The sequence below is a fragment of the Bos javanicus genome, chromosome 1 (assembly GCF_032452875.1).
Source record: "Bos javanicus breed banteng chromosome 1, ARS-OSU_banteng_1.0, whole genome shotgun sequence".
NCBI classification, from domain to species: Eukaryota; Metazoa; Chordata; class Mammalia; order Artiodactyla; family Bovidae; genus Bos; species Bos javanicus.
Window position 1 is genome coordinate 42068700 of NC_083868.1, and position 14460 is coordinate 42083159.

The following is a 14460-nucleotide window of genomic DNA, read 5'->3' on the forward strand; positions in this document are numbered from 1 at the left end:
TTTAATTTTCATTTCTTTTACCTTTCCTTTCATTTTCTTTCACCTTTAAAATTTATATAACTTAAAGCACATGAATAGTACTTTACAGTTTATAAGCACTGTTACATATATTACTACTTTTGATCTTTTCGTTTCCTTATGGAGAAGGGACATTTATAGAATTACAGACGGTTTTATTATATTTACTTTATAGATAGATAAACTATTGATCAAACATCATACTCTTATGTTAATGCAGGGAATTGATCATAGAAAAATGGTCTGGAATGTCGAGCTTTATTGAATTTATTGCATTGCATGAGAAAGCCTCTGACCTCCCTTCTCACAATAACTCCTGTAGTCAGCCTTGTCTCCTACTGCCCTATATCCATGTCACTGTTTACTGTTTCTGATCTTTGAATCTTTGTCTTCATTTCCCTCTCTCCATATACCCCTGTCAGAAATTTTGCTGCTTTTCTTGAATATACAAATCCTACCAATCAGTCAAAGTCCAGCAAAAGTTCCATCTCCTTGAAGAAGTCTTCCAGCTCCTATTGTTCTTACTGAAATAATACAGCATTTGCGAGCATTGGTTCTTAGGTTCCCAAGTGTTTCATTATTCAGTGTTTCATCTAAATTCTCCTAACAGATTATAAGCTGCAAAGAACAGACATCAACTCTTATACATCTTTGAAACCCACAGCACTCTAGCACTAGATACATTTGTAGTAAATTCATGATAAATATTTGTCTGTTTTTTAATCTGTCCGTTGGAGCCATTGCTGAACTATAGATGATCTTACTGCACTTATATTCAAACCATGCGATGTACAATTTAGCCTCTATAGTCACTCATTATAGTTGAGTTCAGTGTGATCCTTTCAATATGTATGTATGCCAGTTGACCCTAGCATTGATTTCTAATACCAGTAAAGCCCAGACATATGGTTTGTGGAATCAAATCAACTACATATGCCTGAAGGATTCCCTGAATAGAGCAGGCATTTGGCCCATATATCAGTATTGAGAACAGGAACAGGAAATGTTATGCAGTGATTGCTTTTCTATAGAATTACATTAGCATCACGCATTCTGCTAGTCATAATTTCTCAGCAGATCAGGGCTATCTATCAATGGTACTTCCTGTGGTACAGCATATGAAAATGCATTCCATTATTCATTATAAATGATGCTGATCAGGCATATGTCATTACAAATTAAATTTTTAAAGAAGAGATCTCTATGTAAAAATGGCACACTTGAGAGTCACTATTTTAAAAAAGCATGAACATGGTACTTTGTGGCAATTTGGTTTTTCTGGAATATAAGTATTCTGTTGAAAGAAAGAACTACTTTTGTTCATATTTTCAGGTGAATTTGGAGAAGTTTGTAGTGGGCGTTTGAAAACACCAGGGAAAAGAGAGATCCCAGTTGCCATCAAAACTTTGAAAGGTGGCCACATGGATCGGCAAAGAAGAGATTTCTTAAGAGAAGCAAGTATCATGGGTCAGTTTGATCATCCAAACATCATTCGCTTAGAAGGTGTTGTCACAAAAAGTAAGTACTGATTTTCTTTTATATATCTCTCTCAATTATATTTTTTAAAATGTTTAATAGCAATATCACAGCTATTACAAGGATAACTCAGTTCAGATGTCATGTTCAGATATCACCCCTCAGAGTCTTGGTATTAGGCTATGACAATATCAGAGTTTGCATTGGTTGCCAAACAGCTTTGAAATGCTTTTTATTACCTGTGAAGCATTTGCTAATTTAGCTTGAAGTAATATATCAAGGTAAAGGGTTATATATGTTTTTCTAATTTCTATAAGCAATTCACTTCTTCTAAAAGTGCCTAAATTTCAGTATAGGAAAAGCATTTAAAATACTGGGGGTCATTAAGTTAGTTCTATTTGGAAATAGATGTCATATACAAATGTAGAATGCATTATCTAAAGTAAAGCTTTTAAATAAAAAGTTCTTTATGCAACCCATCTTTATAAATGCCATTAGAACTATATTATTTTAATTTATACAAAATCAAGAAATGAATTACAGTTTCTGAAATAAAAATCCTGTTTTTACAGAAATAGGATCAAAAACCATTCCTTTGGGAAAAAAACTTTATTAAAAATCCCAAATTAATCTATACTCCAAGAAACAGATTGCAATATATTCATTTTTATTTGAATAATGACAAGATATAAAGCTTAATATTTTTCCTTATTTTATTCACTAATGAGTCATAATATATAAAACTCAATACAGAATGGCATTAAAAAACTCATAAAATTATTTAAATCTTTGAGAGGCATTTTTGTTTCATAAAACTGAATATTTTTAAAACTATGTAAATGAAATTGAAATTTCATGTTATATTTGGGGAAGAAAAGTGTAAAAGCTTACTAAAAACATGTAATTGTGCCTGGAACTCAAAAGTCGTTCTCACAGGCATTGGCTAACATGCTACCCAAGGAGAGCAGATTACTGATAGCCATGGTAGCTTGGAGGACACTAAAGAATGCTTTTGATTTCAACTGTTGCTGTGGGCTAAAAACTTAGTGGCCTTAGTAGAACCTTCCAGTATTCATGCCCTTGTGTTGTTCTCTTCCAAATTGATTCTGGGCTTGTTCATGTGACTAGCCTTGGCCTGTGATGCATTAACAAGTGTGAGCAAGTGGAAGCATTTTACATGTCTGTACAGTGGAGCTTGTCCTTTGGAAACACTCTGACACATGACTCAGTCTCAAGTGCTAAGCAAAGCCAGTCCATATGGAGGGGCCACGTGCAGTATACTGCAAAGAAGAGTACTGAGGCATTTTAGTCACAAGAGCTCCCAGCAGATAGTCAATACTGAATGGCAGGTTTGTGAAAAACTATCTCAGACATTACAGTCCCTACTTACCAGCACCAGATGGCTGCAGCTGCAATTGATATTTTGTGGAGCAAAGGAACCACCCAGTTTAGTCCAGTCAACCCATAAAATCATGAGAGTTAATAAAGTGGCTGTTTTAATTTGCTCATTTTGGATAGTTTATTACACAGCAATATATAACCAAACCAAACACCAGTTAGAATTCCACTCCTGCCACTGAAGATTTGTATAGTGTATGGATGTGAGAGTTGGACTGTGAAGAAAGCTGAGTGCCAAAGAATTGATGCTTTTGAACTGTGGTGTTGGAGAAGACTCTTAAGAGTCCCTTGAACTGTGGTGTTGGAGAAGACTCTTGAGAGTCCCTTGGACTTGGAGATCCAACCAGTCAATCCTAAAGGAAATCAGTCCTGAATATTCATTGGAAGGACTGATGCTAAAGCTGAAACTCCAGTACTTTGGCCACCTCATGCAAAAAGTTGACTCACTGGAAAAGACTCTGGTGCTGGAAGGGATTGGGGGCAGGAGGAAAAGGGGACGACAGAGGATGAGATGGCTGGATGGCATCACCGACTCGATGGACGTGAGTTTGAGTGAACTCAGAGTTGGTGATTGACAGGGAGGCCTGGCGTGCTGCAATTCATGGGGTCACAAAGAGTCAGACACGACTGAGCAACTGAACTGAACTGAAGTAGATGATTTAACATCTCTATTGTTTACTTCCACATCTGTAAAATGGGACCAAAATGGCTCCTACCCAACAGGAATGCTAAAAAGATTAATTTTTAAATCTATAAAGCATTTAGATAGTGTGTAACTCACAGTAAGCCACATTAAATGGTAGCTGATCCCCTGGAGAAGGAAATGGCAACCCACTCCAGTATTCTTGCCTGGGAAATCCATGGACAGAGGAACCTAGAAGGCTACAGTCCATGGGGTCTCCAGAGTGGGACAGGACTTAACAACTAAACCACCACATTATTGGTAATATAGTTTACCATTTCACTTTCATGGCAACTCTCATGCATACCCCTTGAAGCTCAGACAGGTTAATTAACCCACATGAAGACCTCTAAATCATAGTAAGTGGCATGGCTAATATTCAAATTGAGGTCTGTCTTACAGACTTGTGGCATTTTTTGTTTCTTTGCTTTTTATTTGCTATCTCACAGGGAGTAAGTCAGACTATTACACTTTGTCTTATCTGAATTAAATAGCATTACATTAATGACAACCTGAATAAAATAACACAGTACTCTTTAAAAATAGGGAAAATATTTTGCTAAGTGGAATAAATCACCTCTTATTTTGTCAAATTTGGAGAGATCCAGATATGCCACAATACCTAGCAAAAATACTAATCTAAAAGACAGAGAGGAAACATGTTAATTATTTATTTTATGTTTTCTGACTTCCTTGCATTAATTTAGCATGAACATTTCAAGTTATTCCTTCTGTTTTCTATCTCTCTCTAGAAGAAAAAAGATGATTTTGAAGTTGGTTATGAATCTTTGCAAAGCATTTAAAATAATTTAAGTATGCTGTTGAAGTCCTCGTATGAGTATTTATGGGTGTTTATATCTGGAAATAAGTGCCCACAATAAATTTAAAGACCAGATATTTATTTTTTACCTATGATAAATCACACTCTGTGAATTATTCATGTATTCCTATGTGTTTTATTATCTACCAATATAATATTATATATAATTTGGCCTTATGAATTAGGAATCTTTTATTCTAAATCAACTGAATAGGTTTAATAGGATAATCTAAGGCACTTGTCTGCTAGTTTGAAATAATCAATTTATTTCACAAAAACATCCAAACAATTAGTCCAGTGATTGCTGTACACCTCTAACAATCTTGTATAAAGTTAAGACTGGTGACCTTTACATAGCCTAATTTGTATGATTTCTAAGAGAAAGTCCTTATTTCATATCAAGAAAAAGATTTTAAAAAAAGATAAAGACTAATTGAGAAAGGATAGATTCAATAGGCTTATGAGTAGCAATAATCATTGTAATTTTCACTTGTAAGCATGAGACCCTTTGTGGGTTTGTGGTAGTGTGGTGATTCTGAGGTGGATGGTGGAGATGCAGAAAGGAATAATTGCCACAGAGATAAGTGGGCATGTTTATACTGTTATCTTCTTGACTCAAATGCTATGGGATTTTTAGGAGAAAGACAATAAATAAATGAATGCCTCATTCCCATAAATACATGATAATTGTTCCAAGATTGCCCTTAAGTGGCTAAGAGATAGCTAGCAATTAATGCTCCCTAAAGACTACCAATTGCATAAAAGATAATACTGACAAAGATAAAGATGCAGTGTAGGTTTATATGGTCATGTTAGTAGTGTCCTGGGGTTCTGAGAAATAATGCACAGACTCTCAGTTGAAAGTAATGTAAAATTACAGATCAAAATCTTCATCAGATCCTTTTATAAATTCTTAATATGCATAATTTTTCTCTTATATTAAGTTTTATCACTGAGGGATACATATTATAAAGTTCTTGGGAACACTTTTGCTGTTTCATACTTGTACATATAACTACTTTTATACTTCAAAGTTAAATGATTAAAAACTGTATTACATAAAGAAGGGTGCCTGATAAGAGTTGAAACTATTTGTTTGATACACATTACAATTTCTTAACCTGCTAGAATGCAACTAATATAAAAAGAGGTTAATCCAGTTAAATCATATGCTTAGCACATACTTTTTCTCTAAGAAGCAAATGGAAGCCATCGGTTAGAGCACAGACTTATAGCTATTAGTACCATGGATAATACTAATTTATAACAATTTATAACAGGTGATGTATACACCAATGCCATTAACTATATATCCAAAAGAGAAAGTTCTACCCTTCTGTAAAAAGGTAAGAATTGTGATTAAATAATCACTCTTCAAAAGACTGGGCCTTCCATTTGAATTCATGATGATATGGAAAACCAAAAGCAGAGAGAATGAAGCACCTACCTCCCAGCTTAGGTAACAGCTAAATGTAAATGTACAAACTATATCTCAATTAAATCATAAATCCAGTGAGGAATAATAGAAGTCAATCAGTACCTCAAACAGATTCCCAACATAAATTTATTTCATCATGGGATGTTGCTACAGACTCTGGAACAGCATAGAAGGTATAACAGAAAGTACTGGGCCTCCACACACCATCTTTAAACATTCCAGAAAACTGTGGTGGTGGTTTAGTCACTAAGTTGTGTCTGACTCTTGCAACCCCATGGACTGTTGCCTGCCAGGCTCCTCTGTCCATGGGATTCTCTAGGCAAGGATACTGGAATGGTTTGCAATTTCCTTCTCCAGGGGATCTTCCCAACCCTGGGATGGAACCTGAGTCTCCTTCACTGCGTGCAGATTCTTTACCGACTGAGTAGGTTCCTTCCAAGTAGTTTTGATGGGTCCACATAGATGCTAAATCTGAGAGTAGATTCAAGGTAGTCAAATAGACAGTAAATACACAAAATCTGCTTCTCTGCTCGCAAAATTGCATTTTACTTGTCAAGTAATACATTCTCGAAGATTGGGGGCAGGAGGAGAAGGGGATGACAGAGGATGAGATGGCTGGATGGCATCACCGACTCCATGGACGTAAGTGTGAGTGAACTCCAGGAGATGGTGATGGACAGGGAGGCCTGGTGTGCTGCGATTCATGGGGTCACAAAGAATCGGACACGACTGAGTGACTGAACTGAACTGATAGTAATCCAAATGAAAAATGAACTTGGATTACTAAAACAGGCTTGGAAACAATGAACTGCAATTTGGAAATGATAAGTTGGCAATGTCTTGGATGTTTGAAGACCTCTAGGACGTCTCTGAAGCCTTGGTGGGATTCTGGCATGCAGGTGCAAATGATGGACAGTGAAGGCACAAAATGGCAACCCACTCCAGGATTCTTGCCTGGAAAATCCCACGGACAGAGAAGCCTGGCAGGCTACGGTCCATGGGGTCGCAAAGAGTTGGACAGGACTGAGTGACTAACACCCACACCCAAGGGCACAGAAGAACCTGGAAAATAGGACAGAAGCCACAACCTCAAAGAACACTATTGACAAAGGAGAAAAAAAAAGTTGAGAGCGTGAAAGTGGGAAGAGATACAACCCAAGGAAAAAAGGAAGATGAGAGACCACAAAAAGAATAAATTGAGATTGTATTTTCTCTCCTCTCCTAACATCCTTAATATTGACTATTTACTGAAAATAGTGAAGGATTATTCTTGTACAGTTTCTGGAATCTCAGTGGAATCTCAGGAGATTTACTGCAAAGTATTTGACATTTGGAATTATAATGTATACGTATTGCAAAACAGAAAATGAGTCAAGTGTTGACTATAACAAACAGTAAGAAGCTGACATAGTCTGGCGGCCCTGTGCATCACACTCTTCAAGCTGCACTGGGGCTAATTGGGATCACCAGCTTACTTTCTTTCTGCCAGAGTGTATGTCCCTCTTTACGAGACAGGATAAACGTCTGTATTCAGAAGGGATTTATCCTTGTCTCTTCAGTGTTTAAGTGTCTGAGTTTTCTCAAGGTCATTCACTCTAATCATTTCCCTAGATCTACAAACACTACTATCTCCTTTCTGTGGTTCTTTCCCTTTCCTAAACCAGCCTGCTAATTATTGGGTAGAGAATTGGAGAAGGCAATGGCAACACACTCCAGTACTCTTGCCTGGAAAGTCCCATGGACGGAGGAGCCCAGTAGGCTGCAGTCCATGGGGTTGCGAAGAGTCGGACATGACTGAGCGACTTCACTTTCACTTTCACTTTTAACTTTCATGCATTGGAGAAGGAAATGGCAACCACTCCAGTGCTCTTGCCTGGAAAATCCCAGGGACAGAGGAGCCTAGTGGGCTGCCGTCTATGGGGTCACACAGAGTCAGACACGACTGAAGTGACTTAGCAGCAGACTTTGATTCAGATTTTACTAGCTTTTCCACTAGTGTTCCTTTTCTCTTCTAAGACTTTATCCAGGGTCCCAAATTGCATTACTTATCACATCTTAGTCCAGTCTATGTTTAATCTGTGCAGTTCTTCAATCTTCCCTTGTCTTTCATCACCTTGACACTTTTGCAAGAGTACTAGTTGGTGATTTTGTAAAATGTCCATTAGTTTGGGTGTGGCCATTGCTTTTTCATGATTCAGTTTGTGGCTATGCATTTTTGCAGGAATATAACAAAAGTTACATATCCTCTCTAATGCATGGTATTGGGGAGGTTACATGATGTCCACGTACTTTATTCCTGGGGGTGTTAACATGGGCCACATGGTTAAGGTGGTGTCATCTAGACTGCTCCACTGAAACGTTACTTTTCCCTTTTTGTAGTTGATGTATATTCAGAAGGAGATCTTTTCAACTATGTAAATATCCTGTTTTTCCTCAAACTTTTTCCCATTAATTTTTTAATATAAATTTATTTATTTTAATTGGAGGCTAATTACTTTACAATATTGTATTGGTTTTGCCATACATCAACATGAATCCGCCACAGGCATACACGTGTTCCCCATCCTGAACCCCCCTCCCACCTCCCTCCCCGTACCATCCCTCTGGGTCATCCCAGTGAACCAGCCCCAGGCTTCCTGTATCCTGCCTGGAACCTGGACTGGTGATTTGTTTCACATATGATAATATACATGTTTCAATGCCATTCTCCCAAATCATCCCACCCTCACCCTCTCCCACAGAGTCCAAAAGACTGTTCTATACATCTGTGTCTCTTTTGCTGTCTCGCATACAGGGTTGTCATTATCATCTTTCTAAATTCCATATATATGTGTTAGTATACTGTATTGGTGTTTTTCTTTCTGGCTTAATTCACTCTGTATAATAGGCTCCAGTTTCATCCACCTCACTAGAACTGATTTAAATGTATTCTTTTTAATGGCTGAGTAATACTCCATTGTGTATATGTAGCACAGCTTTCTTATCCATTCGTCTGCTGATGGACGTCTAGGTTGCTTCCACGTCCTGGCTATTACAAACAGTGCTGCGATGAACATTGGGGTACACATGTCTCTTTCAATTCTGGTTTCCTCAGTGTGTAGGCCCAGCAGTAGGATTGCTGGGTCATTTTATCACGCATAATCAACCTTGCCTGCAACAATTACTACTGTTCTGCTTTTAATGGTGATGTTTCTACTTTCTTTCCTTCTGTATTAATCAGAACATTTATTTAAGGAAGAACTGTACTTTAAATGTTCTGTAAAGAATGTTCTTTAAATGGGATTATACAGGAAGCCTTTCAGAGCTGGCTTCTTTCTCTTAGGAGAATGTACTTGAGATTCACGCCTTTATTGTTGCTAAACAGTATTCCTTTGTGTGATGTATTGGTTCTACATTCAGTGGTTGAAGGACATCTGGGTTGTTTCCAGTTTGGATGATTATTTATAAAACTGCTCTAAACATTCATGTACAAGTCTCTTTGTAAGCACATATTTTTGTTTATCTTAAAGAAATACCTAGGTGTGGGATGACAAAATCAAATGATAAATACATGTTTAATTTTTTAAGAAACTGCCAAACTGTTTTCCAAACCTGATGTACCATTTTACATTCCCACTAGTAATTAATGAGAGTTTCTATTACTCTCATCAATGCTTGATACTTTTTTTTTCAATTAGCTGTCTAAGTGAGTATATATCGGTGTCTTACTGTGACTTTAATTTGCATATCCCTATGAGTATTGAATTTGATCAGCTTTCCATATGTTTTTTTCACTATCCCTATATCTTCTTTGGTGAAGTATGTTTTCAGATTTTTGCCCATATTCTTTCTTTGGGTTGTTTTCTCTTAATGTTGAGTTCTAAATGTTTTGTGTTTTTTTTTTTAATATATATTTTTGGATACAGTTCTTTGTCTAAAACGTGTGTTTAAAATGTGATTTGTAGATATTTTTCCCGTTTTTAACTTGTTTTTCCATTCAATGAACATTGTCTTTAACAAAGTAACTGTTGTTTTATTTTGATAAAGTCTAATTCATTATTCCTTTTCTTTTACGGATTGTGCTTTGTGGTCTGATGTCAAAAAACTCTTTATCTTGACCAAGGTCACAAAGACTTTCTCTTTTATTAACTTTTAGAAGTTTTACATGGGCTTCCCTGGTGGCTCAGATGGTAAATAATCTGCCTGCTCATGCAGGAGACCTGGGTTTGATCCTGGGTTAGGAAGATCTCATGGAGAAGGCAATGGCAACCCACTCCAGTATTCTTGCCTGGAGAATTCCTTGGGCAGATGAGCCTGGTGGGCCACAGCCCATGCAGTCGCAAAGAGTCAGACACAACTGAGTGACTAACACTTTCTCAGAAGATTTACATAGAGGTCTAAGATCCATTTTGAGTTAATTTTTACATAAAATGTGAGGTATGAGCCAAGGTTCTTTTGTATTTTTGTTTTTTTGGTTTTTTTGCATATGGATAATTTCAGCACCATTTGTTGAATTGTTATATTTTTTAAGATACGAAACTTGTTTTCCTCATTTTTAACTTACTTACTTTGCTTAAAATCCTTCAAGGGATTTCCTTCACCCACAGGACAAAATTCATGCCCCTTGCACTCAGCATTTCTTTTATCTCCTGCCTTCTCTACCTCTTAGTTTATATTCTGTTAACAGTAAATCATTATTTGATTCATATTTCAAATGAAATATTCAAATTAATCTTTCAGTAAATCATTGATTGATCCCACATTTTATCATACTTGGCCTTCTTCTTGGAAATACTTCTTTTTCCCCCACCCTCATCACTCCTAACTCAGCCAGCAGGCTTGACTTATGAAGGATGACTCAGCTTGTATGAAACTTCTTTTCTTCATCTTTTTACTGGTAGATATCTATATTGCACTTAACATGTTATGCTATAATTACTTTTATATGTATGGGCCTGAAGTTTGTTTTTTTAACTCTATACCATAATGTTAGGACCTCTGCACCAACTTGGCAATGACCCTGAGTTTTTTTTCTGGGACACTCCCACCGGTCTGAGCTGCAGCAATGCATCTGTGCTGTCTTCTGTCCCTGTTGGGGTTCCCTCTTACCTTCACACTTCCTTCCCATAGCCCTTGTCAGGGCTCAAGCACCCCAGCCACTGCCCATCAGTAGAGAAAAACTATCATGCCATTCATTTGCTTTCTGATAACTCTTAATTTACTGTTAATAAAGGATTAAACTAAGTGTGCTGGCCACTCCATATTCTCCACTTAATCTTAATGTTCTGTCCTAGCTTGAATTCTCCTCTCAAACTACCTCTTGCCAAATCTCCAATATATACCCCCAATATATATTTTAAATTACTTTTAGGTAGAGGGGGAAATCCTATATTATATTGGAATGGGGATTTGGGGAGTCAATAGTCTCCTAAGGATAGCCTTAATTTTATTTATTGTGGTGCCTAACATGGTACTGAGCATACAGGAAATACTAAGTACACCCCAGGTGGTGCTAGCTGTAAAAAAAACTGCCTGCCAGTGCAGGAGACATAAGAGACGAGGGTTCGATCCCTGGGTTGGGAAGATCCCCTGGAGAAGGAAATGGCAACCCACTCCAGTATTCTTGCCTGCGAAATCCCATAGACAGAGGAACCTGGTGGGCTACTGTCCATAGGGTCACAAAGATTTGGACAGGACTGAAGCAACTGAGTACACACGTATTTATAGATGAAGGAATATTGTAAGAAAGGTGGAAAAGGAAGCAAAGGATAGGGGTGGAACAAAAAGAAGAAAAAAGGGAAGAAAGCAAAGAAGGAAACTAAATTTTCAAGAATTTCAAGCCCAGTTCTAAATTTGAACACTCACCAATGTCAGTTATATTTATATGAAATTGGCAGCTTTTCTCATAATTGTGTTTCTCTGTACTTTGGCAATTTTTCCTTCTGTACAGCAATCATATTTTAGTTGTTTTACTCCTATTAAATTTTAACTATATATGTATATGTGTGTGTGTGTGTGTATGTATCAGAGAAGGCAATGGCACCCCACTCCAGTACTCTTGTGTGGAAAATCCCATGGATGGAGGAGCCTGGTAGGCTACAGTCCATGGGATCGCTAAGAGTCGGACACGACTGAGCGACTTCACTTTCACTTTTCACTTTCATGCATTGGAGAAGGAAATGGCAACCCACTCCAGTGTTCTTGCCTGGAGATCCCAGGGATGGGGGAGCTTGGTGGGCTGCCGCCTATGGGGTCACACAGAGTCGGACACGACTGAAGCGACTTAGCAGCATATATATATATATATATATATATAAAACATTATAGTTATTTAGGAACATGTCTTTTTCTACTATTCTAGAATCAACTTCAAAGTAAGACTACATTACCTGGTCTATAACTTATATGTTATAACACTCAATCTTAACTTTGGAATGGGTTAAGAATTACAGTAGTGTGTTTCCTCAGCCTGAGAAATAAAAGTAGGCATAACTTAGCCACTCATGATTGAGATATAGGCACAGAATGATGTGAATTTATTGACATTTTTATTAGGTTACATCAATCACTGTGAGTGAATTTATTCATTTTCCACTCCTCACAAATGTCAGCCAAAGACATCAGTGACTTTTTTTTTATCTTTTTCATTCAGATGCAATGACTGTTTTAGGATTCTTAGGCCTGAAAATAATGCATTGACCTTTTCCCCTAAACATTAATGGCATGATCCTTTTGAAATAAGGTCAGTTTTCATTTTGGCATAGCCATATATTATATGGGACACACTATTGTATTTGGTACAGAAATCCATAAATACAAAAAGCTATAGCACCTTTGTGACTTTGTCACTATTTCATATACTTAATTACTGAAGTATTCCATTACACTGAATGAAAGTATAAAAAAAATGCCTTCCATTAGCTAGAGTTTATGTGATTTAATGATTTCTTTCATATAGATTAAATCTCACTGCAACAAATTCCAGGATACTCCCTAGGGAAAGCAACTCTGGATACAAAGTATAAGGGGGCTGGAGAAAATCAAGGAAAAAAAGGGGACTGCTTAAAAAAAGGAAGATTTAAGGGTGAGGCCTAGCAGAATTTCTGAATTTGTTCCAGGAAAAGGAGAAGATAATTACTTCCCTAAAAGAGGATTTAAAATTAATATAATTATTTCTTACATGTTAGCTAAATAAATTTACTAAAACAAAAACAAAAGCCTCCCTTATGTCAACTCTGATGTTCCAAAATTTTCTGCCTCAATGAGACAGTATTTCTAGCCATACAAACCATTGGTAACAGACTCAGAAACTATTTCACATAAGTACCTCTAACTAAAAAGACAAAACAAAAAAAAGTGGAAGACTGCATTTGTCAGTGATGAAAGTTTTAATTATACAATTTGTAAAGCTTAAAATTAGTGTTTTTACTAAGATGGCCCATATGGAACAATTGCTAAAACTGAAATAATGCTACCAGTTCTTTGATACAGTTCCCAGATTTTAGCTACAAGGGAAATTCTTAATTGCTAAGGAGGCCTACCCTTTAGTCTAATTACAGGAACCTATTCTTACTAAGTAGAATGTTGAGTACTGGCTAGGAAAGCTGAAGGGAAAAGAAAATTGATAGAGACTGATATGGATAGAGGAAATCCCTTTTTAAGTCAAATTTTAATCCATTCAACCTGATAAAGACTTCAAAGTAATGATTTTAAGATGCTCATTGATTTCAGAAGAATAGATGAACACAGTAAGAATTTCAACACAGGTTATAAAATGTAAAGAACCAAACAAGCTAAAGAATACAATAACTGAAATTTTAAAATATGCTAGAAGAAGTAAACTAGTTTAAATGATACAGAAAAAATGGATCAGCAGTCTGGAAGATTGATTAGTGGAAATCACCCAAGCTGAACAAGGGAAAAAATTTTTCAGCAAGGATAATTTAAGGGGCCTCTGGGAAAACTTAAAGCATACCAAAATTTTCATTATAGAAGCTGGAAAAGGAATAGAGAATGGAGCAGAGAACTTATTTGAATAGATAATAGCTGAAAGCATCTCTAACCTGGGGAAGGGAACAGACATCCAAGTTGCGAAGCACAAAGAGGCTCAACAAAATGAATATAATAAGGTCTACACCAAGATACATTATAATTAAAATGGCAAAACTTAAAGGTAAAGAGAGAATCTTAAAAGGAGCAAGAGGAAAGATACTGGTTACATACAAGAGAACTCTCATGAGACTATCAACTGACTTAGCAGCAGAAACTTTGCAGGCCAGTAAAGTTTATTGCTGGCAAGATATATTAAAGTGCATGTAGTCATCTCCAACTCCTTGCAACCCCTTTCCAGGCTCTTCTGTCCATGGAATTTTCCAGGCAAGAATACTGGAGTGGGCTATCATTTCCTTCTCCAGAGGATTTTCCCAACCCAAGAATTGAACCCATATCTCTCGTGTCGCCTGCATTGGCAGGCAGATTCTTTTCCACTGCACCAGCTGGGAAGCCCATATATTAAAGTGGTGTAAGATAAAACCTACAACCAAGAATATTCTGCCTAGCCAGGCTATTATTCAGATTTGAGGAGAAATAAAGAGTTTTACAGAAAAGCAAAAGCTAAAAGTTATTTCAGGAAATGTTAAAGTGACTTCT

The 14460-nt window shown here is 36.8% G+C and overlaps 1 protein-coding gene across 11 annotated transcripts in view; it reads left to right on the forward strand.

Annotated features, from left to right (window-relative positions):
• Positions 1-14460, forward strand: part of EPHA6 (EPH receptor A6) — a 1025466-nt gene that overhangs the window by 764625 nt on the left and 246381 nt on the right. For all 11 annotated transcript variants that reach the window (XM_061435761.1, XM_061435945.1, XM_061435852.1 and 8 more), the window contains one exon: positions 1351-1536. In XM_061435761.1, coding sequence (XP_061291745.1) covers positions 1351-1536 — 186 coding nt within the window. The remainder of the gene's footprint in view (positions 1-1350; positions 1537-14460) is intronic.